The sequence below is a fragment of the Anas platyrhynchos genome, chromosome 5 (genome assembly GCF_047663525.1).
Source record: "Anas platyrhynchos isolate ZD024472 breed Pekin duck chromosome 5, IASCAAS_PekinDuck_T2T, whole genome shotgun sequence".
NCBI classification, from domain to species: domain Eukaryota; kingdom Metazoa; phylum Chordata; class Aves; order Anseriformes; family Anatidae; genus Anas; species Anas platyrhynchos.
Window position 1 is genome coordinate 11,099,348 of NC_092591.1, and position 24,827 is coordinate 11,124,174.

The 24,827-nt window shown below is 38.8% G+C and overlaps 1 protein-coding gene across 8 annotated transcripts in view; it reads left to right on the forward strand.

The window, feature by feature from the left end:
* The window catches only part of CDC42BPB (CDC42 binding protein kinase beta), a 94,367-nt gene that overhangs the window by 65,132 nt on the left and 4,408 nt on the right, over positions 1-24,827 (forward strand). Inside the window, exons 18-36 of one of the 8 annotated variants that reach the window (XM_072038258.1) lie at positions 667-772; positions 2,271-2,419; positions 2,900-2,994; positions 3,082-3,161; positions 4,575-4,625; positions 5,786-5,875; positions 6,294-6,383; positions 6,796-6,901; positions 9,299-9,435; positions 10,011-10,150; positions 11,713-11,794; positions 15,153-15,369; positions 15,742-15,804; positions 19,317-19,913; positions 23,033-23,130; positions 23,233-23,317; positions 23,460-23,580; positions 23,672-23,789; positions 24,756-24,794. In XM_072038258.1, coding sequence (XP_071894359.1) covers positions 667-772; positions 2,271-2,419; positions 2,900-2,994; positions 3,082-3,161; positions 4,575-4,625; positions 5,786-5,875; positions 6,294-6,383; positions 6,796-6,901; positions 9,299-9,435; positions 10,011-10,150; positions 11,713-11,794; positions 15,153-15,369; positions 15,742-15,804; positions 19,317-19,913; positions 23,033-23,130; positions 23,233-23,317; positions 23,460-23,580; positions 23,672-23,789; positions 24,756-24,794 — 2,464 coding nt within the window. The remainder of the gene's footprint in view (positions 1-666; positions 773-2,270; positions 2,420-2,899; positions 2,995-3,081; positions 3,162-4,574; positions 4,626-5,785; positions 5,876-6,293; positions 6,384-6,795; positions 6,902-9,298; positions 9,436-10,010; positions 10,151-11,712; positions 11,795-15,152; positions 15,370-15,741; positions 15,805-19,316; positions 19,914-23,032; positions 23,131-23,232; positions 23,318-23,459; positions 23,581-23,671; positions 23,790-24,755; positions 24,795-24,827) is intronic. The other 7 variants (XM_072038259.1, XM_072038252.1, XM_072038253.1 and 4 more) reach the window with 7 other exon arrangements.

The following is a 24,827-nucleotide window of genomic DNA, read 5'->3' on the forward strand; positions in this document are numbered from 1 at the left end:
AAGGTCCATGATAACATATAGAACCCCGCTAGTTGTACAACACAAGAATTTGCATTTAATTCACAAGTCAGTCTTTCCCTCTTATTTTCTGAGTTAACAAACAGTATGCAAGTGTTTTCAGCATGCAAGACCATCAGGTTATCTGTACGTGTCTTCTGCTGGATGAAGTTGAATGTAGTAGGCTGGGCTTTGGAGTACAGTGATTTTTAATGAGATGAATTACTAATTGCTGGCTAATACTTGTGTGGAGGGGCATTTCAGCTACTGAGAGGAGAGGGGCAAGGTGCAGAGAATCATAGGGTACACATACTTGCCCTTCCAGTTGTTAAAGGAGGACTTAATGGTAGCCACTATAAAAACTGAGCAAGTGATATGCAGATAATTTTCCAAAGAATAACAGTGAATCTCTGCAGAACCCTCCATGATAACAGGAGGAAAGCTTCAGTTTCCCTGGCAACTGCCACAATCAAGAGAATTGGATACAAGAAAAAAAAAAAGAAAAAAACTAAAGCAGGCCATCTGAGCTGTATTCAGTTTCTCTGCTGGGATAGTTTTTTCCTGCTCTGTCCATATCTGCTATGTTCCTAAATCTAGTGCAAATGCTAGTTATTTGTTGCTGTGAACCATCAAACTGTTCACTAACAATTTCTTGTAATTGCACAATAGGGTAAGTGATGAGAAGGATGCTCGTGGCTATCTCCAAGCATTAGCTTCCAAGATGACAGAAGAACTAGAATCTTTGAGGAGTTCCAGTCTGGGCTCACGAACACTGGTAAGAAAATAGCAAGCATTTGGGCTGTTCTGGGTATGTCTAAGCAGCTGTGTTTTTGGTGTCAGCTACATTCGCATCAATATCTGTTCATAACCAGAATTTGTTTCTAATAAATCCTCTGCTCTCCTAGTGAGTTATTAGTTTTATCTATTTCTTTTGAAATCAATTTGGGTCATATAATCAGAAGCTGATAATCACAGCAGTGCATCTGCTATCACAAACTGCTTTACACAGTAGAGAAGAAACAATAAACCCTTAAAGGGGAGTGTGGAAGTGTACTTCACCTCATTAGATGCAAGTAAATATTTTTAATTGCCATTACAGTGAGATTAAAAATACTTTATTTTGTACAATTATTTTCGTACAAATTTTAACAGGTTAGTATTGTAACAAACTAGTGACATGAGAGATTGTAGCTTTTTGTACATGTAGAACACTAAGACCTGCCATAGTTTTTTTCCCACATAGTAGTAAAAAGGCTTCCCAAAATTCTGTAAAAAAGAAGAGAGGTGAAGTCCTCATAAAGTATGGTTTCAAAGAGAAAACTGTTTTGCCTTGGCAGGCATTAAATACCTGCAAAGCCACTTGCAGCTAGGCTCAGAAGCCCATGTTCCTAAGTAATGTCAGTCAGCACAGTCAAACTGCCATGCAAAAAGTCAATTTGCTGCTGGTTTATATAGATAAAAGTTACTCGTCACTTCCAAACGTGATTAAGAGAAAACAAGAGAAGATTGACTTCTTATGAACTTTGCCTACATCTTAGAGAGACAATCATTATATTGATAGGTTTAATAGGAAGAAAGATTGGATCAAATGCAGTTGGCCCAGAATAAAGAATGCTTTCTGTTCTTTGTATTACAACTGGTTTTGTAACTTCAGCAGAACCTGATCTAAGGTAATTATTTCTTAACGTAAAAAGTGGCTCTCATTTTCATGAGTGTTGTTTGCAGTTTCACGTGTGGCTAGAGAGAATATCCATTAGAAAACACTGAAAATGTTGTCTACATTGAAAAATGCTTGGAAAAGCTTGGAAAATTAGCTTGTGGTGGAGAGGAATTGCATAGTGTATGCAGAAGCATAGTGTATGCTACTTAACAAGCGTGTGAACTGTTTAGGTGAATGTTCTAGACTTTTAAGACCCAGGTTATTTCATTTTCTTCACTTTTTTGCTACTCTCCTTATATTTTAGGTTAGTATTTGACATTTACTATTTTCATTTATCTCAAATTTGAAAGTCCAGTATGTTACAGTATGTCACCATGCAAGTTCTATACTCTTCTTAGTATAACCAAAACTAGCCATTGTCAGTGAGTTCTCTATTTGACAGTCACAGTTGCTGATACACCGTTTTGATTTCAAGTATGTTGTTTTGGTGGCTTAACTGTTCAATAAATAAATAAATAATAATCATTTTTGTGAAATAAAATCTGACTATTGATTGATTTACATGTATCAGAAATAGTGTTCATAATTAATATTCAATAACTTATTGCAACAGGATCCACTTTGGAAAGTGCGGCGCAGTCAGAAGTTGGATATGTCAGCGAGGCTGGAATTACAGTCTGCCCTAGATGCCGAAATTCGTGCCAAACAACTAGTTCAAGAAGAGCTACGAAAAGTGAAAGATGCAAACATATCTTTTGAAAGGTAATGAGGGCTTTGGTTCTGTTTGAGTTTTTATACGCTGCTCTAGACTGCTGGTTAGGATAGTTACAACTTTTTTCCAATAACCCCCTTGTGCCTGGGATTTGGACTTTGCCAGAAAGATCCTACTCTACAGACTGCACGTTTCTTACATAGTCAATTATGGCTAAGAGCTATTTTTTCGTAGACTATCTGGAAAGCAGACATATTCTTGGGAAGAAAAGACCAAACTAGTATTAGAATAATTTTGTTTGGCAAATATCTGCAGTGTTAACAGGAATCTTAAGTGCAGTCTTCACTATCTAGCCACATACTGAGGTGCCTTACTAGTGAGATGAAGAAGGGAGAAATAAAATAAGAATAAAAGAAAAATATTTAGCCCTTTATGCACCTCCAAAAATGGTGTTTCTTAAAACTCTGAGACTGATATTTCTCCGTTTGAAATGTTTAAGATTGTATTTTGATCACATTTTGTTTCTGTAGTAAATTAAAGGAATCGGAAGCAAAGAACAGGGAACTGTTGGAAGAGATGGAAGGCTTAAGGAAAAAAATAGAAGAAAAATACAGAACAGATTCAGGTAATTAAAGTTACTGTATTTCAACAGAATTCTAACACAGCTTGTGGTGTTGCATTTTAGCTAAGTCTGTTATGTTTTGGGTTTTAGGTCTTAAACTTCCAGACTTCCAAGATTCCATTTTTGAATATTTCAACACATCTCCTCTTGCACGTGATCTGACTTTCAGAGTGAGTTATTACACAAATTAACTACAAAAATGTGATAGCTGAGTTATATTTTTATTACCGAAAAGTAACCCCTGGGCTCTACATGGCAAATTTGTATCTGGCCTATTAGCCAAATTAGTGGGACGTGGAATTGGATGTCCAGTAGGTGTTGGATTGATTGGCATTTTGAAGAGAAGCTAGCACCTTTGGGAAATACTCCCAAAAGTTCACATTGATTATTTCTTATTCTACTTTCTTTCTTTGTTAATCTCAAACCTTTAGCTGGAAAATACACATTCAGGTTGTTTTGGAAGGGGTGGCACACCCTATTGCAAATAAGGGATTAAGCGCTTTACTGTTGGAAAATACTAGTTAATATAAAGAAAAGTATTCACTCAGTTCAAAGGGCGTTTAAACAGATATGTAAAATTGTTGGCTCCAGTTCTTAATGGGTTGGTTAGAGTAGAAGGGACTGGAAAGAAAATCAGAGGACCCACAGATGTTGGTATTGTAAGTGTACTGTGACACACCCTCTGATCCTTAGAAAACTAATCATACAAATTGCAGCTCCAACTGGGTGTTTCACTTAGAAAAGTTTGTGCATTCCCTGAGGAAGCAGCTGTTAGATGCAGCATTGAATCACATTTCCTTACTTCATGAACTCTTGATCCTTGAGGATTTTCTGGGATTTTTTTCTTCAAAACACATGGATAGCTCAGGGTAAAACCAAGAGCTGGAACTGGAAAGAATAATCTGTTATGTTTATGGAGCTGAGTCAAAGGGGCTGAGGTTAAAACCTCATCAGTCTGGTTAGATACTCTATCTGAAATGTGTGCTTTCTGGTCTCTTTTCAAATTGTTATTGGTGCCAAAAAAGAAAGCTTAAGAACATGCTGTGGTATTTGCATATGCATACTTTGTGTATGCACTGTTCCCAGTTACAAAACATCCACGCTGGCTTTCTTGCTGAAGCAGCAAGATGAGCTGTGTGGATGAGGTGGAAGGAGAGAGAGAAACATGGTATATACTACTGTCTGGATAATAGCATTTATCTACAAATCTTAATAGTTCAAAACATTGTTTTAAAAAGCACCAAATACTCTTCAAATAGTAACATGTACAATATCAAGCCCATAACTAATCAAGATTCCATTCTACAGATCCAGCAATAAATACATAGTCTGTGGGAACACAGGTGGCATTTTCTGATGAATTGCATTAAAATTCCTGATACCGTTTTTAGTGATAGCCACTAACAGTTTTTTTCACATGTACACATAAAGATAATGTCATATGATCTGGGTTCATTTAGTTTGAATGAATATCATTGGCCCATATAAAACATTTTATTTAGCTAGCCTACTAATATTCCATCTGAAGTTTTTCTGTGGGTGATAAGTGATCATTTTTATCCCTCATATCTGTTACAACAAAGGATTCTGTTTCTTCTTCGTCTACATCTTCTCTGCTAGCCTTTTGGGAAGAAGTAAGTTCTTGCTGGTAGTTTTGTCTCCTTATTTTGTTGTGATCTCTCATAGTAAAAATGGCCTTCTAAAACTAGACATTTTGCTTCATTAGTCTCTCTATAACTTAATCCACTAAATAGTGCTAGCTTAGTTTTCTTTTAATACCTTTCTACAGGCTTGTTATTTTAGATTCTGTCTATATGACTAAAGCTAAATCATGCCTTGCATTTTTAAATTGTTCATATTACATAATGGTATAATTTGATCTTCATGGCCCAGCCCTACCAATCAATTCATAACAAAAAAAAAACAAACAACAAATATCTGAATCTATTTAGTGATCTAACTGAATTCGAGCCATCTTCCTGTCGAAACTGGCTGGGAAGTGAGTGATTCATTACTCATTGCCTTTAGTGCTAATTACATCATTTAGGTGAAGTCTAATCTGATGTTTGTTAATCATGATTTTCACGATGTCCTCAGAGTACAGTAATACTGCTTCCACACCCAGCTTCAGCTGTGGAATTGTAGCATGCTTCCCCCTTGTGCTGGCAATTAGTAGTTGCTAATGTAAGTGTGAAATTAAAGCTTGTAATGGATGCTAGTGTTAAATTCTAGTGAAATGTAAGACAATATGATTAAGACAAGATGGTTATTTTTAATGATAGAGGTGATAATAAAATTAGTGCTCATTTTGGAAAAAAATAATTAAAAAGATTTATGGTGTTACGTGAAGAATTTTTCTTGTGGTGGAATTGGCAGCTGCTGTCTGCCAGAAAAATCCTAGGGTGGTACCAAGCTACCAAGAGAAAATGAGCTATTTTATGGATTATTGCCAAGCTTCTCAGACATCATTCCATACCCTCATGCAAGAGGATAGACATAGTCTTTCTGGGAAGAGAAGGCTGTTACAGGATTTATGCTGCCTACTACTGGGTTTTGCATTTCAGTGCTTCCAGCTTTACAGCTTTTCCATCAGGTGGCAGGGTTTCTTGTAAGGAAAGGTTTTTTTCAGAGTGGAAAGTTTTTAGATGTATGCATATAGAAATGAATATTTTCTCGATTTATTTTTACAGTGAGCTGTTCATTGTAGCTACCCTGAAATTCTAAGCTGTTGGCATGAGAACACTTCATCTACTCTGTGGTATCTAATTTATCATGTTTGATGTCACTTTTGCAGACCAGCTCTATTAGTGAGCAGGAAACACAGGGTCCCAAATCAGAAGTTTCACCATCTACTTCAGTTGTAACTGCAGAGCAACAACAAGAAGTAAGGGAACCATTATTTTACCCTGAAGAGTAATTCAGTAGAAAGTCTCTGTCTTGTTCATTATAAATATATATTGCAGCATTTGTTTTGAAGAGGCAGAATTGAATGTTGTTTATGTGTAACTTGTCAGTGTTAATTGCATCTGCTTTAAGGGGTTGCAAATGAAACCTTTCTGTTGGCTCTGTGTATGTTGATGTACCTCATTTTCATATGTTTTCTGTAATGCTGCTTGTTTGTTAGTGTGCAGGCTTTCCTGTGAGTGCTTTAAAACACCATCTGTTTCTGCTAAATCAGAATGGCAATGTGTATGACAATTAAATTTCCAATAATTTCTGAAAAAAAAATAATCAGAAAACGATAAGCTTTGCCACCCCAAGATTAAAACAAATTCTTGAAGCCTCGTTTTGCTCAATTACAGTTTTTTGTGATTCAGGAACCAATTCGGCTTCAGAGGATGCCTGCAGCTCCTTCCCCCACCATTCAATCCATTTCTCTAGCTGTACCAAAGGTAGGGGGACTGTACTAACTAACCTTATTCTGAAGAACTAAGGAAAATTACCATTTATAAATTAGCCATCTGTGTTTGTCCTGTTTGGGTTTGTCATATGTTGTTTCTTTGTTAGGTCTCTGGTTTTACTCAAATGTTACCAAATGCAAGCTGAAGGGGTTTAATTTGTCCAAAGGGGTGACAGAAAAAATACTTGGTTGTAGGATTTGGTTTTAGTGTCTTCTGCAATTTAAAATAATAAATACTGCTGTTTTCTTGCAGCACCTTTTTACAAGCTGCAATTATTTAAAAGCCCAAGTTTTATAATATGTGCTCTGATACATTGGAGGGTGGAGGGTGAATGGAGATGCTTGCATTATCTAAGTACAGAAGTTGAACTGTTTTTCTTGTTTGTCCTGAATGTATCTTTCAGCCTAAAGCTCACCAGCTCAGTATCAAGTCATTCACAAGCCCTACTCAGTGTAGTCATTGCACCTCTCTCATGGTGGGATTAGTTCGACAAGGTTATGCCTGTGACGGTGAGTCAGTTAAACTTCCTGCTTTTTCTGCAAGTTGTCCACCCAGCCCCACAAAGTTATCCCCAAACACTAATGTATTTTAAGGCAGTCCTTGGAGAAGGAGGGAAAGAGAAGGGGTGGCTATCACTGAATGGTTCTCTTTTTATTTCCTTTTCTTCTTTTTCTCCTTTTCTTTCTTTTATCATGGTCAAAAATTAGCTTAAGCTCTCACGGTTCCCTTTCTGTCAATCCTGCTACCATTAGTGATGTTGTAGTGTGAGTTGAGCAGGGAGGTGGGAGTGTTTTCTGTCTGTATAGTGAAGCAAAAAGATAACAGGGATGCTGTGGTAATGTATGAGTCCTGATCATAAACCCTGTGTGTTGGGGAGAGCATTTGCTAGGCTTTTTGGTCTATAGCCAGCCTTACTGTCCATTAGGTTTATTTACAGTGCTTTCTCTGATGCATGTGTCACTATTGAGTTCCATGTTTGAGTATATGGGGGTATTGTTACATGAAAATGCTTCTCTGTATCATGATGAGACACAGGAAGTCGGTGAGAATTCCACATATCTGTTCAAAACACTATAAATAGTTTAATTGTATTTCTTTCCCCAGCTTTGTTCTTGCTATGACACCCACTCCACTGACACTTCCAGCATCATACTCAGATTGTATCATCTGCCCTAAGGTGCTTCTTTCCTGGCAGGTCTTCGGGCAGTTCTTCCCCAGAAGCACCTACTGCTCTGCCAGCACTTGCCCTGGGGCTGCCTTTTCTTTCCTGCTGACAGTTCTGAACTCTTGTTTTGCACCTTTTCCTTCCTTTTTTTCCCCCCCTTAGTGTATCTATCAATTTCACTCTTCTATTCTCATGTGTTTTCATTAAGCAGTGCATCATTAGTTTCCCGTTTGCCTCCCCTGCTTCAGGTCTTGATAGCTACAGAAAAAAACAGAATCACCTTGGCATAAGAATAGAGATGACTCCATCAGAACAAAACTTGCCATGTTCCATTCCCAATCACTTGCTTTTCCCACTTCCTCCTCTTCTCTTTTGCTGGAGAGTGCAGTAAAATACAGTTGTACTTTCAGAGCCTGTGGACCTGACTACATCACGTAGATTTTCCCTTTTCTTCAACTAGTGTGCCTTGGCTTGCACAGTCCCAGTAATTATAATGCCTCCTGAGAGAGCTGAATTTATTATCTGGTCATGGGCAGCACCTACAGAGCTTTGTGTGCATGGCATTATGGTAAGCCTCGGAAGGCAGTGCTCCCCCTGGGAGCAGGCTGCATCTCAAAGAACAAGCCAAGCAGCCTGCCCTGCCCTGCCCTGGGCTACCTGCTCTCCTGGCTATTCCGAGTGGCATCATGAGCAGGTTTGTAGGCCAGTCTGGCTCCTGCAGATGCATGCTGTTTCTAGCTGCCATATTTTTCTGGACTCCTCTGAGCCTTGGTAAATACAGAACTAGAAGTGCACGGGGTATTTGACATGCTCACTTCTGAGAATGTGGTTGGGAGGAAGCACAGAGCAGATAACAGTGCCATGCTGCTGTCCTCATGCCTCCCATGCCTACAGGGAGAAACATGGTGGATGGGGCAAAACTTTCAAAATCTCTGTAGAAAGATCTGGCCTGTAAACTGTGGGTCAGGTGCCTTCCTGTAACATGTTAACTCATCCCACAGTTCTGGAAGTCTGTCTTAAGTGAAGGGTCATATATGCTGGGCTTTATGCAGTCCTTCCACATGAGATACTGTATAAATGAGTCCGTTGTCCCTTGCTGGTGTGCCACAAAGTGGTGTCATTGGTAAGAAAGGACGCAAGGTTAGTGTAGGATACATTTGCTTCTTATTTGAACTCTGAAATGTATATATGCCCCTTTCATCATACAGTATATTTCTGCTTTGTTATACATTCAAGGCTGTTGCCTGTGTTTAATTCTTTAACACTTTCTATTTTTTGTCAGTTTAGTTGTACTTTTTGTATCAGTAGACTCTCTTGCATAATTATATCCTATTAAACACATACTATGTTTACCTTGTCTCTTACCACTGTCCAATAATTTTTATTCCTCCTTTTATTAATGTATATTCTCTTTTGCAATTGTGTTGGTTGCTTCCTAGCACCACTGGGGCTGACCAACTTCTTTTCCTTCTGGAAAATGCTTTTATAAGTGACATTGGGGTGTGGAGTCACTTCCTGCTCAGGGAAGCATCAGGTTTAAAAGGGCACGTAAAAGCACCGTGGAGAGTCTCCTACAATATCTAGGTGTGCTCACTGCTTTAGCATAGTGGGCTCCTGCTATGTTTGACTGGCAATTTCAGTGTAACTACTTAATTTGCTGCTTGTAAGGGTAGACTGTTAATCTCCTGTTATGATTCATTCATACATGCATTTCACTGTGGATTTTCTCTTTTGTACTTAGTGTGTTCATTTGTATGCCATGTTTCCTGCAAGGATAGCGCGCCTCAGGTCTGCCCTATACCCCCTGAGCAAGCCAAAAGGCCTCTTGGAGTAGATGTGCAAAGAGGAATAGGAACTGCCTATAAAGGTTATGTCAAGGTAACAGCCTTTTTGGTCTTGGGGAAGAGAACAATACTACACTTACGCAGCTTGGAACCTCTAAGTATGTTTAAATGTATCTCCTAAACTGGGCTAAAGCCTTAAGGCTTTATGTGCCATCTTTGTAACTTACTTAACATTAGTTGCATTAGATGTGGGAAAAAAAAAGTTGATTTTATTACAGGAGCTAAAGGTTAGTAGCTAAAATGTTCTTAAGTCCCAGGGGGGTGTAGGGAGAAGGAATTTTAAGGAAAAATTTCTGCCATAGTTGATGTAAACATAACATAAAAGCAAAACTGCCCTACCATTTTGGCATTTGTGTAATACACAGGCCACATTGTTTATCCTAAAGCTACATAATGTATTTATTAAACTGTAACAGAGGATGTTTGAGCTTAAGGGAAAAAAAAAGATTGATTACTTGATTTTTTCACTCCATTTTGAAGGGCAAGTAAAATGTGTTCAGCTTCCATTGATCAAAGAATGGGCTTTTTGAAATGTCCCTGCTTTCTGTGTATACTGCATGTGCTTACCTTTAATAAACAAGTACCTATTTATTATGTATTTGTACACAGGTTCCAAAGCCTACAGGAGTTAAGAAGGGGTGGCAGAGGGCTTATGCAGTTGTTTGTGACTGTAAACTCTTCCTATATGATGTGCCTGAAGGAAAATCCACCCAGCCTGGAGTTGTTGCAAGTCAAGTCCTGGATCTCAGGTTTGTATTTTTCTGATAGGGTAGAAACCCTCTGTATTTTTTTCTCTGACAAGATTGTTTGTTTATGGTATGCAATAAATTTTTGGATGATAAGAGCTCTGGTCTGAGCAAACTCTGTGTTCTGAGTATAGACACCAGCTAAATTTAGGCTGAAAGAATTGGCTCAGCAACAGTAAGTCACTTAAGTGGTTTATAAGAAGTCACTTGTACGGGCACTAATACTTACAGTATTAGCATGCTTCCTCCTAGAATTCCATATTTCCAAATGGAAAACAAGTAAGCTTTGGTGGATTGGTTCTTCCCCTGCACTCAGACCTAAACAATGAGTCACAGATCATCCCATAGTCAGTAATTTCATCCACATTAGAAAAGCTGAAGCAGCCTGCAGAAAGCATCAATTAATTTATAATGCGAGTGGCTCTGACCCTGCCTTCTCACAGGAGTCATTTTTTCATGGTGAGCCATTTGTAACACTGAACACTACCTACAAAAGATCTGAGGCTTACATTCATCAGAGTAACAAAGTTTTTAAATTTTAATTTACAGAAGTATTAAGTATATTACCTTGTATTACAACACTCTCTCTCTCTGATTATAAAGTTTACATTCATAAGCACATTGATTTTTATTTTTTTCAGACAGCAGTACCATGGGGTTGCACCAGTACTGCTGTTCTGTTCTGTTCTCATGTTTATTCTCTGAGAACTGTCAGTGTCAGTTCTCTGACATGCTGGCAGCAGGAGCAGAAGTGTGGATCTACTGAAAATAACAGCGTTCACATCAGTACATTGCTTGAAGCAACTCAGCCAGATATTATACCAACTGTCCTGTGCTTTATCTGTTTATCGTAGCTGCCTCTTTGAGGCTGTCTTCTGAAGGTCCTTAGATGTTTTAACAGACGCTAAGTACCACGACTAGGAATTCTAGCATGGGCAAGTTTCAGGCATTAGTGTCATCTTTGCTATAAAATTGGCAATTATGGTGATCAACTTGGTCAAATGCACTTTAAAAGGGCTTGTGTAGACAAGCTCTCTGGGGTGGAGCACTCTGAAATGCAAAAGTTGTTCTGTTGTCTGTTTATTTTACTGTAATAGAGAATAAAATCTAGCTGTTTTGAAAATCCTTATTTGAATCCCACAAACTATAATTATGTTGCCAAGAGCTTTTTATGTGATTTTTCTTTTTTTCCAAAGGCCCCTCTCTTGCTACACATTGAGGTATGAATTATTCATTTCTAATGTGTCTGCTGGGCTGGAAGAGCAATATTCTTGCTGCTAATTGTAGAGTAGGTGTGGTTGGTAAACCAAAACTACCCAAGGCCAGCCCACTTCACTTCAGGTGGACTGAGTTACACGTACTGAGTGCTGTAGAATCATAACTAAAGCTTGCAAGTTGTTTAGGTTGAGGACAGTTATAGCATAACAAAGCAGTGCTCCCAGTTGTGACCTCTGTGCAGTGTTGAGAGATTGCCTACTATTGAAACAGTTGTGATGCCAGTTAGATTTTGCTGAATATAGTCAATGTGTGCATGTATGTGATTCTCTTGTTCTCTTTCTTACTAGAGATGAAGATTTTTGTGTCAGCTCTGTCCTCGCATCAGATGTAATACATGCAACTCGTAAAGACATCCCTTGTATATTCAGGGTATGGCTATCGATTTTTACTATTAAAGACAGTACAAATTAAACACCACTATTCTCTTTTTATAGTGAAGTATGGTATCCACATTTAATATTTTTTAAGTTATGTAATTTCTGATTTTCCTGATTGCAGAAGTATAAAGATGTGTAGAAATGTGCTGAAACGTGTACAAAAACAATATGATACTCCTCTTATAACTGAATTGTAAAGAGCAAAGTTCTGTGTTTAGTACTTCCTTGTGTATAAAGTTTGGCATCTTTTTTTTTTTTTACTTAATTATAATTCAGTTGCTTTAGTATATTCATGTATCATATTCCGTTGGTATTACTGGATCCTGTTTTTTTTCTTATTAGATTTGAAGTACTCTAGCTTTGGGAACTAATGTTGTAACAAAGTAGGCTGAAGCTGGGGTAGTGCTTGCAGATTTTATTTTACCATGTATTATATTAAAAAAAATCAAAACATTTTTCTTCAATTTCTTTTTTAAGTATAGTAGGGAAATACTAAAATAAGAGAAGAATTAGCTTAAATACACTCAAATTCATTGTTGATGTTTGTTCACTCTGAATGCTGTATTTATTTTCAAATAACAGGAATGTTTTTTCTAATTTGTATGTGAATTATACTCAATCTGGAATTTTAAAATATGGGGAAAAGCATGTTAATAGCCAATATCTAATCCCTTGCATTTGAATACAGAAATTCTCACTGTTTTCAGCATCTCTAAACCTTAGTCATTTGGAATCCAATCAGAGGAACATGCAAGCCAAAGAGCTGACAGTAACATACATTGCCAGTTACTTGGTCCTGTAGAGTTGTATTTAGGAAATGTCTTGGCTATGTGAATGCTACAGTGGTTTTGCTTTTTTTGCCTTTTTTTTTTTTCAGAAATACTTTCTGCAGTGGATTTGTCATCCTTTAGTTTACGACCACTCTTACCTTCCTTTTCCTAGTTTCAAAATGTTCTGTTTTTATTCCTGTCTGCCTGCTGTCTTTTCAAATTGCAGAACAGTGCAATCATTTTAAGAAAAAGGCTTCCATGCAGCTTAGCTTGCCTGACTTGCCGCTCTATTTTCTGCTTGTACTTTTTCTTAAATACCATTCCAGCTAAAAAGCTTTTGTCAAGTAGTCCCTGTATAAGAATATTTGTGTGATGGACACGATGAAATGTCTCTGGAGTTTGATCAGATTATCCCCTACTAGAGAGATTTGAGGAATTAACTAAAAGTCTGCTGGATATCCGTGTATCAATTTAGATATCCTGTTGACAGAGACCAGAGAAGATGCTGCCAATGTCCACCTCTTTTCTCAGTTTTATTCCCTTCAGAAGAGGAAATTCCTGCAACTGAAAACCAGTGATATCTGATGCAAGAGAGACTTACTTTCTTAATCTCATTTAATTCACCCTGAACATCATGTCTCTTAGATAGAATAGCTTAAACAGCAGTTAAAACAGTTACTCCACATCATCTGTATAAAATATGGGGTCCTTCTTTCATACGTGTTATTTCATGTAAGACACGGTGATATTGGTGGCCCACCAGAAAGACAGACTTTCATTTTCTGTTGGCGGACAATCCAAAAGAAGCAACAGATTGCTGCCAAACAATAAATTATTGCCACTTCTAACCCCCCACAAAATCAAGAGGAGAAAGAACATATCTCAAACTCCAACCATCTCTCCTTGGTAACTGGTTTTAAAGCTAGGTGGTAGGCCATCCTAGCATCCAGACATTGCAGTCAAAGTGCCATCCATCATCAAGAATTTTGTAACTTAAATAATAGTGTCTCTAGTGGAGTTCTTTCGTAAGTTAGTAATAGTATATGTTATTCAATATATATTCAATGAGTTAATGAGTAAGTTGAGAAGACTTGAGTTACAGAGCAAATACTGGATTTTTGTATCATGAATAATGTTGGGGTAACTTCTACTTTTTACATTGACTGCATGAAAGGTGCCACCTTGAAAAATTTGAGGAGTGTTTCATGATGGTATTTCAAAGAGAAATCCTTGCTAAGTCTGGTGTGGGTTGCTTTTTCTTCAAATTTAGAAATATTGTCCACTGTGTCTACATCAGTCTTTAAAATATCCTGAACTGTACTTAAACACATACAGTTTGCAGGTTCATCAAGCTGTTGAGCAAACTAGTCAGTACTTTACCTACTGCTTTTCACTTTCACCTTACTTTTGGAGTTCTATCTTTGACGTCCTATTATCCCAAGCATGCTTTCAGATGATTTTCTTCACAGTGAACGTTCTTGCTTAATCTACCCTTCCAGAAGGTGTATGTTACCTAGCTCTACCATATCACCCATGTTTTTTTGAGTTTTCTCATCAAGGCATATAGGTCAAAGGTGTTTTATTCCATGTATGCATAACCCTCTGTTTGGCTCTTTTTTTTTAATCTTTTGCTGCTTTTTTTATGTTTAACGATTGTTATTCTCCAAGTCTGTTGTGAGGGCTGGTACTGGTTGATGCCCTCTGTGACGGAAAGCATAGTTCTCATGCTCTCACAGTTCATTTGATGTCTTCATAACAGACATAAAACTAATATTAAGAATTAGTAAGTGCGTACTTTGTTCAAAAGAAAGTTCCTGGATAGTTCCCATACTCAGGATAAATTCTGCTTAGAGATCTATAGGATGGTTTTCCTGAAAATTTGGTGAAGCCATTGTGATTTTTGTTTAACTTGGTACTTGTGAAATACTGAGAATGAAGTACTTGTGCGGTACTTCTTTCTGAGAAAAAGCATGTTTTCCTTCAGAGCCTTCAATGACGATAAGATTTCTTCTTTTCTCTGGACAAGTATTTTGAAAACTAAATGGCAAAATCAAAATCTAGACCTGATCATAGCAATGTTAGTGGGTTTAAATGCTCAGAAAGCATGTTTTTCATTTTTAACAAGGTATTAAAAGACGGTGGGGAAAAAGTATGGGACAAATTATAGTATGTATATAAAAGTCCATTTCAGAGAAGGAAGCAACCTTTCAGTTGTGTCCATTGGTTGACGTGGTAAAGGAATGTAGAATTCCTTGCCTGCATTTTAGGATTCAGAATGATTAAGCAAGACTGAGCATTTTTAAACAAAACCACTGAAGCTTGTGCATGTTTTCAAAGTGCTGTGGCCATGTTAGGTATGTGCTGAGCTGAATATTGCTTCAGTACATTATGGCATTGTTATGAATAAGTGTACTTTACTTGCATGGTTCTGGGAAGCAAATAATACTGACCAAGCAGTTACCGTATAGGTCAGAGTAATAGTGACAAAATTGATGTATCAATTTATGTATGAAGTATATAATAATGACAAAAAGGGCTCTTACTGCTGTTATTAATTTTGCTTTCTCTGTCTGTTTAAAGGTGACAGCTTCTCTCTTAGGTTTGCCATCAAAGTCTTGTTCTCTACTGATCCTGACAGAAAATGAGAATGAGAAAAGAAAGTGGGTTGGAATCCTAGAAGGGTTGCAGTCTATCCTGCACAAAAACAGTCTGAAAAACCAGGTTGTGCATATTCCACAAGAAGCCTATGATAGTACACTGCCTCTTATTAAAACAAGTTTAGCTGCTGCTATTGTAGGTATGTTTGTTTTAACTTTTACAAGTGTGTGAGAGTAGCTGAAGCTTTTAGCTGGGCTTCTGTAGTGAGAGCACTGATACCTTGAATTCCTCAGCTGAATACTTTCATAGGGAAAAACGTTAATCTTGCACTGATTATTCAAATTTTTCCCTCCACTTGGGGGTAAATAGTGATTGCTGAACAGATTGTTTTAGCAGTATATATCTTATACAGCATGCTTTTGACAGACGACATAAACTAAAGCAAAATTGATTTGCTGTTGAAAATCTTTGTCCATAAATGTTTCCAGCTGTTCAAACAAAGCAGGCTACTTTAAAGATGTGATTAAATATAGCTGAATTAATAGCCCTTTTCCCCCTTTTCCTCATTTAGATCGAGATAGAATAGCAATTGGTTCAGAAGAAGGACTGTATGTGATAGAGGTGACCCGTGACGGTAAGTTAGGCCGTAATGCATGCAGCAATTATATACAGAATAATGAGCTCCATAACTTTTAGTGCTGTTTTAATATAGGTTACACAACAGCCCTTCAAAGACGGTAAGTATTAAGCACTGAGTTAATTGATGAGAATCAAAAGTGAATGTGAGATATAAACACTAATTTGGTCATTATCATTATATTCAGTTGACTGGCTGAAATTAAAGGGACAGGTTAGCGGTCATATTGACACGTTCTCACCTTAACTGTGTTTCCACAGCAGGTAGTGAAATGCTTCAATACTCAGAGCACACAGCAGCAGTTGATGGACAGTGAATTATCAGTCACTTACTAAATAGAATTTGAATCGAGTGAGCGAAATTTGGTGTGGAAACTTGTCCTAATGTGCACCATCAGACAGTTCAAACTGACATGAAGTAGAACTAAACAGTTAGTGCAAGCAACACAAGAGAGGTGAAGACTTTGGCCATTACGAGATGTTATCCGTGCCCATGGAAAGGGGTTGAAAGGAGATGATCTTTAAGGTCCCTTCCAACCCAAGCCATTCTATGATTCATTAAGGCCACTGTGTATCATCTATTTCTTCCAGCTGTTAGAAATTTGGCAACTACTCACATTGTTTCTGACCAGTGATGGCCAAAGTAGATTTCTTGCATGTCTTTCCATGATCCTTTTGTTCCCTGAGCCCATGCTTCTTGCTGAACCTGCTCTTTTCCTTCCTGTTCTTAATAGACTGCCCTCTAAGAAGAAACAGTATCACTTTTAGTCTGTTTTATCTGAATGCTTGCCATGTCCATTCCAGAAATTCACACAGATGTGTTCCAGGTGCCACAGTGAAGTGAATGCTGCTTTAGTCACTGGTCAGCACAGGCTTACACCCCCAACACTGAATTATCAAGAATCACGGATAGGGAATAAGGGAAGCATTCTTCCCTTTAGCCTGATTGTACTTGTACAAACACAGATAACTGGGAGACATGCCTTGGTATGGTGGGGAAAGCCAAAAGGGCTACTAGCAAATGAGCATGGGGATGGTTAGAGGTTAAGTTAATCCACATAAAACGTGATTTCAAATGTGGAAAAGTAAAGACTCTCTGGTTAATTTTGCAGTGCATTTTGTTAACAAAATGAGATACTCAGTGACTTCTTACTGCAGGATAAAACAAACAATTTGAGTCAAACCGAATATATAGAACTTATATTTCTAACAAGCAATGCAGATTTAAATCAATCTACTGTTACATATGTTCTTCCAGGTTACCACTGGAAATATTTATTTCTTTCTCTTTGCCTTCAAAAGCAGCCAAACATACCTTGTGATATCCATACTTTAATGGGATTACTGATGCAGTCTAAATTCAGATAGTACTCTAAATCCTTGCTTTTAGTGGTATAAGAACTTAACAGCCTTGGCTAACTGGTAGGATTGTCTCTAACAAAATACCTAATGCTTTCTTCACCTATATTTATAGCCTCTGAGCTTAGGTTCTTCTGTTGTCTTTAACCTTCTGGGAGTTAATGATGGTGAGGTCAGGGATACAGATTTGTAAAATGAGAACTTTGCAGCTCTGGAAAAATGACTGTGAAACTCCTGAAATATCCCTTTGACTGTTTTTAGTCATTGCCTTTCAAATGCCCAAAAACATAGTTCTTTACGTTTTGATTTGATGGAAGAACGTGATTTCCCTTTTTCAATGCAATTTAGTTTGGTTTGCAGTCATGTGAAAACTTGCACTTCAGTGTAAAACACAGCAGTGAATATGGGTTTCTAAAGTCTTACTTGACTTTCAAAATAAAATGAACTGAAAAAAAAAAGCCAGAGATGTGGTTTTGAGGCAAAAAGCAAACTGTTATTGCTTCCTCTTGTTTAGAATAAGCCATTGCCCAATTCTAGGAGAAACTGCTTTGCACATGGAGACATCAGATATTTGAAATTCTTTTTAGCAGTAATAAATGCCATTCCTTTGAGTAAATTTCCAGTGGTCACCATTCTGTAAGTACTTAGATATAAACATGACTTAAGATGCAAGTAATTCCGGAGATTCCAGTATAGCTTCTTGCACAGAAGAAAAGTATACATTTAATTTGAAAGGTCATTTCATAAAGAAACAATTATCTGCATCACCATGCCGTATGTAAATATGAAAATGAGTTACTGATTTTGGTTTTAAGTTAATAGCTGTTTTCCATGAGTTTTCTGTGGCCAGTTCCTGTGTGTAATGGCATTTTTATAAATAGTAATATCTTCGTCCGGTTATAGCAATTGAAATTTTCAGTGTTAATTAACTGCCAGCTGCTCATATCGAAGGTCTTTGGTCAGGATATCACTTAGCTTTTGACAAATAATCTAAACTGTAAGTTGGAGTTTGAACTAGGGAAAAAGAACTTTCTCCATGGCAAAGTTCCAGCAGTGGGTTATTTCACAGAGCATTTCTTCAGACGTATCATCTGTTTGTGCAAGTGTGGGGGGAAGCCACACAACATGAGGATTTGTAATCTAAACAGCCAAAGTCTTGCTGTGAATTTACAGAATTCTGTAATTCAGCTAGGCCACTCGACTAATACTGGGAAAAAATGCAAATAGTTTCCAATTGATATTTAATTTTTATTACTGTTCACAAAGATTTTGAATTCATTCGGCTAACATTAAAATGAAAGTGATACTTTGATATAATTGACTTAGGTATTCTATGTAGTATGCTTCCTAGTTTGGAATTGTTTCTGTTCTGTTTGTACCCCATGAAATGCTCACTGTTTTCTTGAATATGACAATAGACCTGCAAGCCCAAAAGCAGACCAAGTTGTACCTAACCCTGTTAGGTGCTGCTGACCCAATCTTAAATTCTGCAAACAATGAAAACTCCCCAGCTTCCATAGGTAACCTAACCAGTCTCAACTGGGAGAAAGCTTTTCCTAGTGTCTGTCCTAAACCTTTCTTGCTACAGTTTAAGGCCATTCCTGCTTGTCCTTTCTGCAGCACATGCAGCATTTTTTGCCTTTCCCTATAGGTATTTAACACAGATAACTGTATGGCTTTGTATTTGGAAGAGACGTTTGCCAACACTACAGCGTTCTGTATCCCGAGTTCTCAGCATTAAATACTTCATATTTCTTCTGTTTGTGTTCTGCTAATTTAGTTTTACTCCCTAATTTACTCAAGATACTGATGTTTTTCCTGAATGTGGAACCAGTTCCAGAAGATGTCCTGTCTTGCAATGAGTAGATAGTACAGATATAGGAAAATTTCAGGAAAAATATATTTTAAGCAGCCTTTTCCTGCAAAGTGTTACTGAGACTGTATATCAATAAAGAGTTACAGGAACACTTTGGTTCAATATTAGTTCTGAGAATTAACATCAGAGCATCAAATGTGTGTAATAAGTGCTCTTTCTTATCTGTTCTTGTCTCTGTTCAGATTTATTTTCAGACATCAGTATGTAATGGTGCAGTATTTCCAGGCCTGATGGTTTTATTGTTTTACTTATAGTAGCTGTCGTTTCCTTTGCAGTGATAGTCCGAGCTGCTGACTGTAAGAAGGTGTACCAGATAGAGCTCGCTCCCAAAGAAAAGATCATCATCCTCATCTGTGGTCGGAACCATCACGTTCACCTCTACCCCTGGGCCTCTCTGGACGGATCGGAAGGAAACTTCGACATCAAGCTTGCGGAAACTAAAGGCTGCCAGCTGATCACAACTGGAACACTAAAGAAGAGTTCTGCAACTTGTTTGTTTGTGGCTATTAAGCGACAGGTTTTTTGCTATGAAATTCACAGAACTAAACCTTTCCACAAAAAATTCAGTGAAATTCAGGCTCCAGGAACTGTACAGTGGATGGCAGTGTTCAAGGACAAGCTCTGTGTTGGCTACCAGTCTGGGTTCTCTCTGTTGACCATCCAGGGAGATGGACAATCTATAAACCTGGTAAATCCTAATGACCCCTCACTTGTGTTCCTCTCACAGCAGTCTTTTGATGCCCTTTGTGCTGTGGAGCTCAGTAATGAGGAATACCTGCTTTGCTTCAGCCATATGGGAGTATACGTCGATTCGCAAGGTCGAAGGTCACGCATGCAGGAACTAATGTGGCCTGCAACTCCTGTTGCCTGTAGTATGTATATGTTTTTCTGTTGCCATATCCCTGTTGCCGCTTTATTTGTCTAAAAATAATCAGCATGTATTCTATTTTGCTTTGGTTTGTCTTCAAATATCTACAGTTGAAGTTGTGATGAGTTAACAGGATACGTATCCTGATGGTAGCTTTGGACTTGGCAGTCTCTTGGGCTGAGATCCTGGAAGCTGCAAGAAAATGAGCTCTGTTTTGGTACAGGACACAGAAGAACTAATAATGGAACGCAAAATAACTTCTACAGAGAATAGTCCTGGATGCAGGGCAGTGTAAGAGTGCTGCTTCTGTGAAATTCTGTCACGGTTTTTGCTCTAGAAAGCAGAAGTGTCTGGTTGTCTTTAGGACGTCTTCTGTGTCCTGTATTCAAAGCACAATAGAAAGCTGGAGATCAAATGTGACTGCGACTCTAAACGTTCATAAGGATAACAAAACAGGAGGTGAAAATACTGCTTGTAGCAGCTGGTTGCAATTTTCTCTTTATTTGTTGTATTTTGAGGGGGAGAATTTCCAAAAATAATACAGGCAGGTGAAGCACATTTTTCATATGCTCTGTTCTTTTCAGGAGCGTTGGTTTATCAGCCAGTCAGGACAGCAGCACACGTGGAACATTTTTCAGTAGTCAGAGGCAGTTCATGATAAAACCCAGCTTTCTGTTTGGAGCTCAAATAATAATTAAAGTGGTTTGGGATGATTGAAGGCAAGAAATATCGTTTTGTTTAAATACTACACAGAGCAATTAGGTGTTCATTGGTTTGATTAGGTCAGGTCCAAATAGCAGTTTGTTTAATTTTAATTGTCTTGAACTGAAATTGTTTGCTTGCTTTACTCTGACCTAGTTCTCTACAGAAGTCTGAAGCGAAGGCCCAAGGAAGCAATGCAGTTGCAGATTTACTTTAAAACACCATTAGCCAAAGCTAATGTTTCCTTTTCCTTTATCAGCTTTACAGTTTATTGTATTTCAGCAGACTAGCCGTGCTAGTTAATTGTTTTGTCTGCTATTATTAGAAGCTGGTCTTTCTGTAAACTATTTTATAGCATTCTTGTACCACACGGTCCCAAGTGGCATTGGCCTAGGGTGTTCTTTTTAATAGAAATAGCAATGTTGTCCACTGCCAAAGGAAACTGGATTATTTCCCTTTTCTTAAGCCTTGTCCTTCCTCAGTCCTGGTGTCTGTCACTAGTGATGGTGACTTTTTAATCACCGAATGGCTTGGGTTGGAAAGGACCTTTTGGATCATCTAACTCCAAACCCCTGCTGTGGGCAGGGATGCCACGCACTAAATCAGGTTGGCCAAGGCCCCATCCAGCCTGGCCTTGAACACCTCCAGGGATGGGGCATCCATAATTTCACTTGACCACCTGTGCCAGTGCCTTGTCACCCTTACCGTGGACAACAATTTAAATCTCCCCTCTTTTAGTTTAAGACCACTCCCCCTTGTCTTATCATTATCTACCCAAGTAGAGAGTCCTTCTCAGTCTTTTTTTTAATAAGCCCCCTTTAAGTACTGAAAGCTTCTAATGAGGTCTCCCCAGAGCCTTCTCTTTTCCAGGCTGAACAGCCCCAGCTCTCTCAGCCTGGAGAGGAGAGGTGCTCCAGCCCCCGGTCATCTTTGTAGCCTTCCTCTGGACTTGCTCTAACAGCTCCACATCTTCCTTTTGCTAAAAGCGCAATAACAAATATAAATAATACAAATAAGAAGTAATAACATTTTTATTTTAAACTCTCCCATCAGCTCATCATAGTGGCAGTTGTTCTGTCCTTGCTGCAGCTTCTGCTGTAGGAAGAGGACAGCGTTGTAGAGAGATTTTAGGCTATGCTGGAGAACTCGGCTCTAGGGTATTCAGCCACATGTAAGGGGAGGCTGAGGTCTGTGTTAGCCCAGTATGCTCCATGATTTTGGGCAGCCAGCTAAATGTGCTGGGTTTAGGCACGTTGTCAGCTGGAGGGTGGTGCAGCACAAATGCTCAGCTCAGGTCTGGAAGCTGTGGCAGGGCTGAGCCCAGTGTGGGCAGGAGGTGCCAGGTCCCTCAGGGAACCAGCTGAGGTCTGACCAAGCTCATCAGCAGCTGGCTGCCTGCTGGCCTTGGCTGCGAGCCGGCCGGGCAAATGTTTCCATCTGCTGCTCTGCGGTCTCTTTTTTGGATATCCAAGCCAGCCATTGCCCCATGTAGCGAGCAGGTGACCCTATGTCCCTTCTGGGATACATATATGTGAGAGCTGTCCAAAGACTTCTGTGAATGAGTTTTAAAAGCAGCACTAAAACATCATTTCAGTTCTTGTAAGGAGCTTCTCAGATGCACTGAGCGTCCTATTTGGGTTATTTTCCCTTTGTTTGTTGAAGCAGCTCTTGGTACATCTTTTCTCTACTAAGTCCCATAAATTTCTAGTAACTGTTCTTTATATCAGGACACAGTCATTACATGAGCAAAAGCATTTGATATGAAGCTGTAGGGATCTCTGCTTTTCGTTTGACCTAAAGTAAACTTGTCTGCGGATGCCTTTTATGCTTAAAAAAAAAAAAAAAAGAAAAAAAAAAGAAATGGATTGTGAGCTTTAAGCATTGTGACATTTTTATGTTAACCTGATGAAAGCAACTCATACATGAATATCTAAAACTAGATAATTGTTAGCAAAAGAGGAAGGAAGTTCAGAATAGAACTGCATCAGGACTTCATGACCCACCTCCCAGATGGTGACCCTCTTTTCCCCTGTGCACAGCAGATGTACAGTGAGTTTGTGGCTTCCGAAATGAAGTAATCTGCTTCTATAGAAAAGCCAGCCTCAGTCCTACCACGTAACAAATTTATATGCATCTGAAAACGTCAGATGGCTTTCGGCAATTTCATGAAATCATAATTTGAAGATTAAAAATACTGCAAGGGTCAAACTTAATTCTTCCTGTGATGCTGGCAGTTGTTGTTAGCAAAGCTGTTGTTGCAAAAATATCTGTTTGAAAGCGGGCCTGAGAAAAACAGGGATGTTTTATAATGTAGCTCACAAATAGAGGAAACTTTTGACTGTTAAAATTTGTGTAAATAGGTGTCAGGTATGGACTTCTGAAACCACATTAGGGTTTTCTGTTTGTTTTTAATCTGTGCAGGTTGCAATTCCTCATATGTAACAGTGTATAGCGAGTACGGTGTTGATGTATTTGATGTTAACACTATGGAATGGGTTCAGACTATTGGACTGCGAAGGGTAAGTACTTTTCTGTGAACACAGAACTTAATTCCAAATGAGATGGTTCTTGGCAGTGTATGCTAGGCTGGAGATAATTTTCTTTCTCCTTCCTCGAAACAGATCAGGCCATTAAACATGGACGGCACTCTGAACCTCCTGAACTGCGAGCCACCGAGACTTATATATTTCCAGAACAAGTTTGCAGGTGAGTACTGAGCAAGGGGAGGAGTGGGAGAATCCATCTGCCTGGATAATTTTAAGCAATGTCACCTTTGCATGAGATGAAACTTGGATACTTCTGGATCAACATGACTCTAAGTATATAAAATTGCTTTGTGCTATTACAGCTGGAGCTGTTCTCAGTGTACCAGAAACGTCTGACAACAGCAAAAAGCAAATGCTTCGAACCAGGAGCAAGAGAAGATTTGTATTTAAGGTTCCTGAGGAAGAGCGATTACAACAGAGGCGGTAGGAATTTAGTCTGTGTGTGTAACAGGTTGTACGTGATGACATGCAAAGATCGGGACTGCTAATAGTAAAAATCACTCTGCTCTTTTAGGGAAATGCTTAGAGACCCTGAGCTAAGGTCAAAGATGATTTCTAACCCAACGAATTTCAACCACGTGGCACATATGGGACCAGGAGATGGAATGCAGGTTCTCATGGATCTCCCACTGGTAATGCACATTTGAAGGGGAGGGAGATGTACGTGTGTTTGTAATTGCTCAGGAATACATGCAGACATGAGCTGTGTGGGGTTCAAGTATTAATCTATGTACCAAATTCTTCTAATCATTTTGAGAAAGGTAAACCTTCCCTATGTATCCTTTAGATGTTTCCAAATCCTGTGCAGAGAAATGCTATTAGCTAACTTAAGAATGAGACACTGAAAGAAACAGAGATCACTGCCAGGAACTTATTAGCCGTTTTATAAATAATCAGTCTCTCCCCCTTCCTTTTGCTTGTTTGTCATCTTAAAATAACAGAGTGAATTTCCTCCCCTCTCATCCCCTTGGCATTCTGGTCTGTTATCACCTCCAACAGGCTTTGAGCACATCTTGCAGGAGCCCTGTCCCTGTTGGTGCCCTTCTGCAGAGTAACCATTCCTCACTGCAAGGCTTCTCTCTGCTTTCTTCCTCTTCCTGTCCCTCCTCCGCTTCCTTAGCGAGGGTAGGAGTAGCTGCACACAGTTAGGAACTGCACGGTGTGCTTGTGGCACTTGGACAATTCTGGAAGAAAAACAAGGAGGGGGGTGAATGCTTTGGAAGACAACCAAAACACGTGTAAGCTGTGGCATTTTATAGCATTACTTTTTGGTTTGCATTTAACAAATAGAGCACTTTGTGAGCTATTTGAGAGCGAAATCCACAAGAGGAAGGTGCAAAGGTACGCTTTTACGCTGTGTACCTTTCATTTTATAGCTGCTAGTCGGGCTTTTTCTCGTCCTTCTCGGCTGGCTCTGATGAGGATAATGCATTCATCTTTCAGCAGGAGGAGGAAGGAAAGCAGAGCTGTTGGCACGGTCACTGCCCCTTCATACCAGGGTGTGCTGGCTGACAGGTTCCAGTGGCTCCTGTCTCCAGCAGGTGGGAGGAGTGTCCGGTGGCTGCTGCGGGGCTTAGTTCTTTCTCTGTCTTTCTCAGGGTTTGTGTCTGTTTCTGAGAATATGTGGATGTAGTCAAGTAAGTTCAGAGTTTTTTCTGCCAATACTGGGT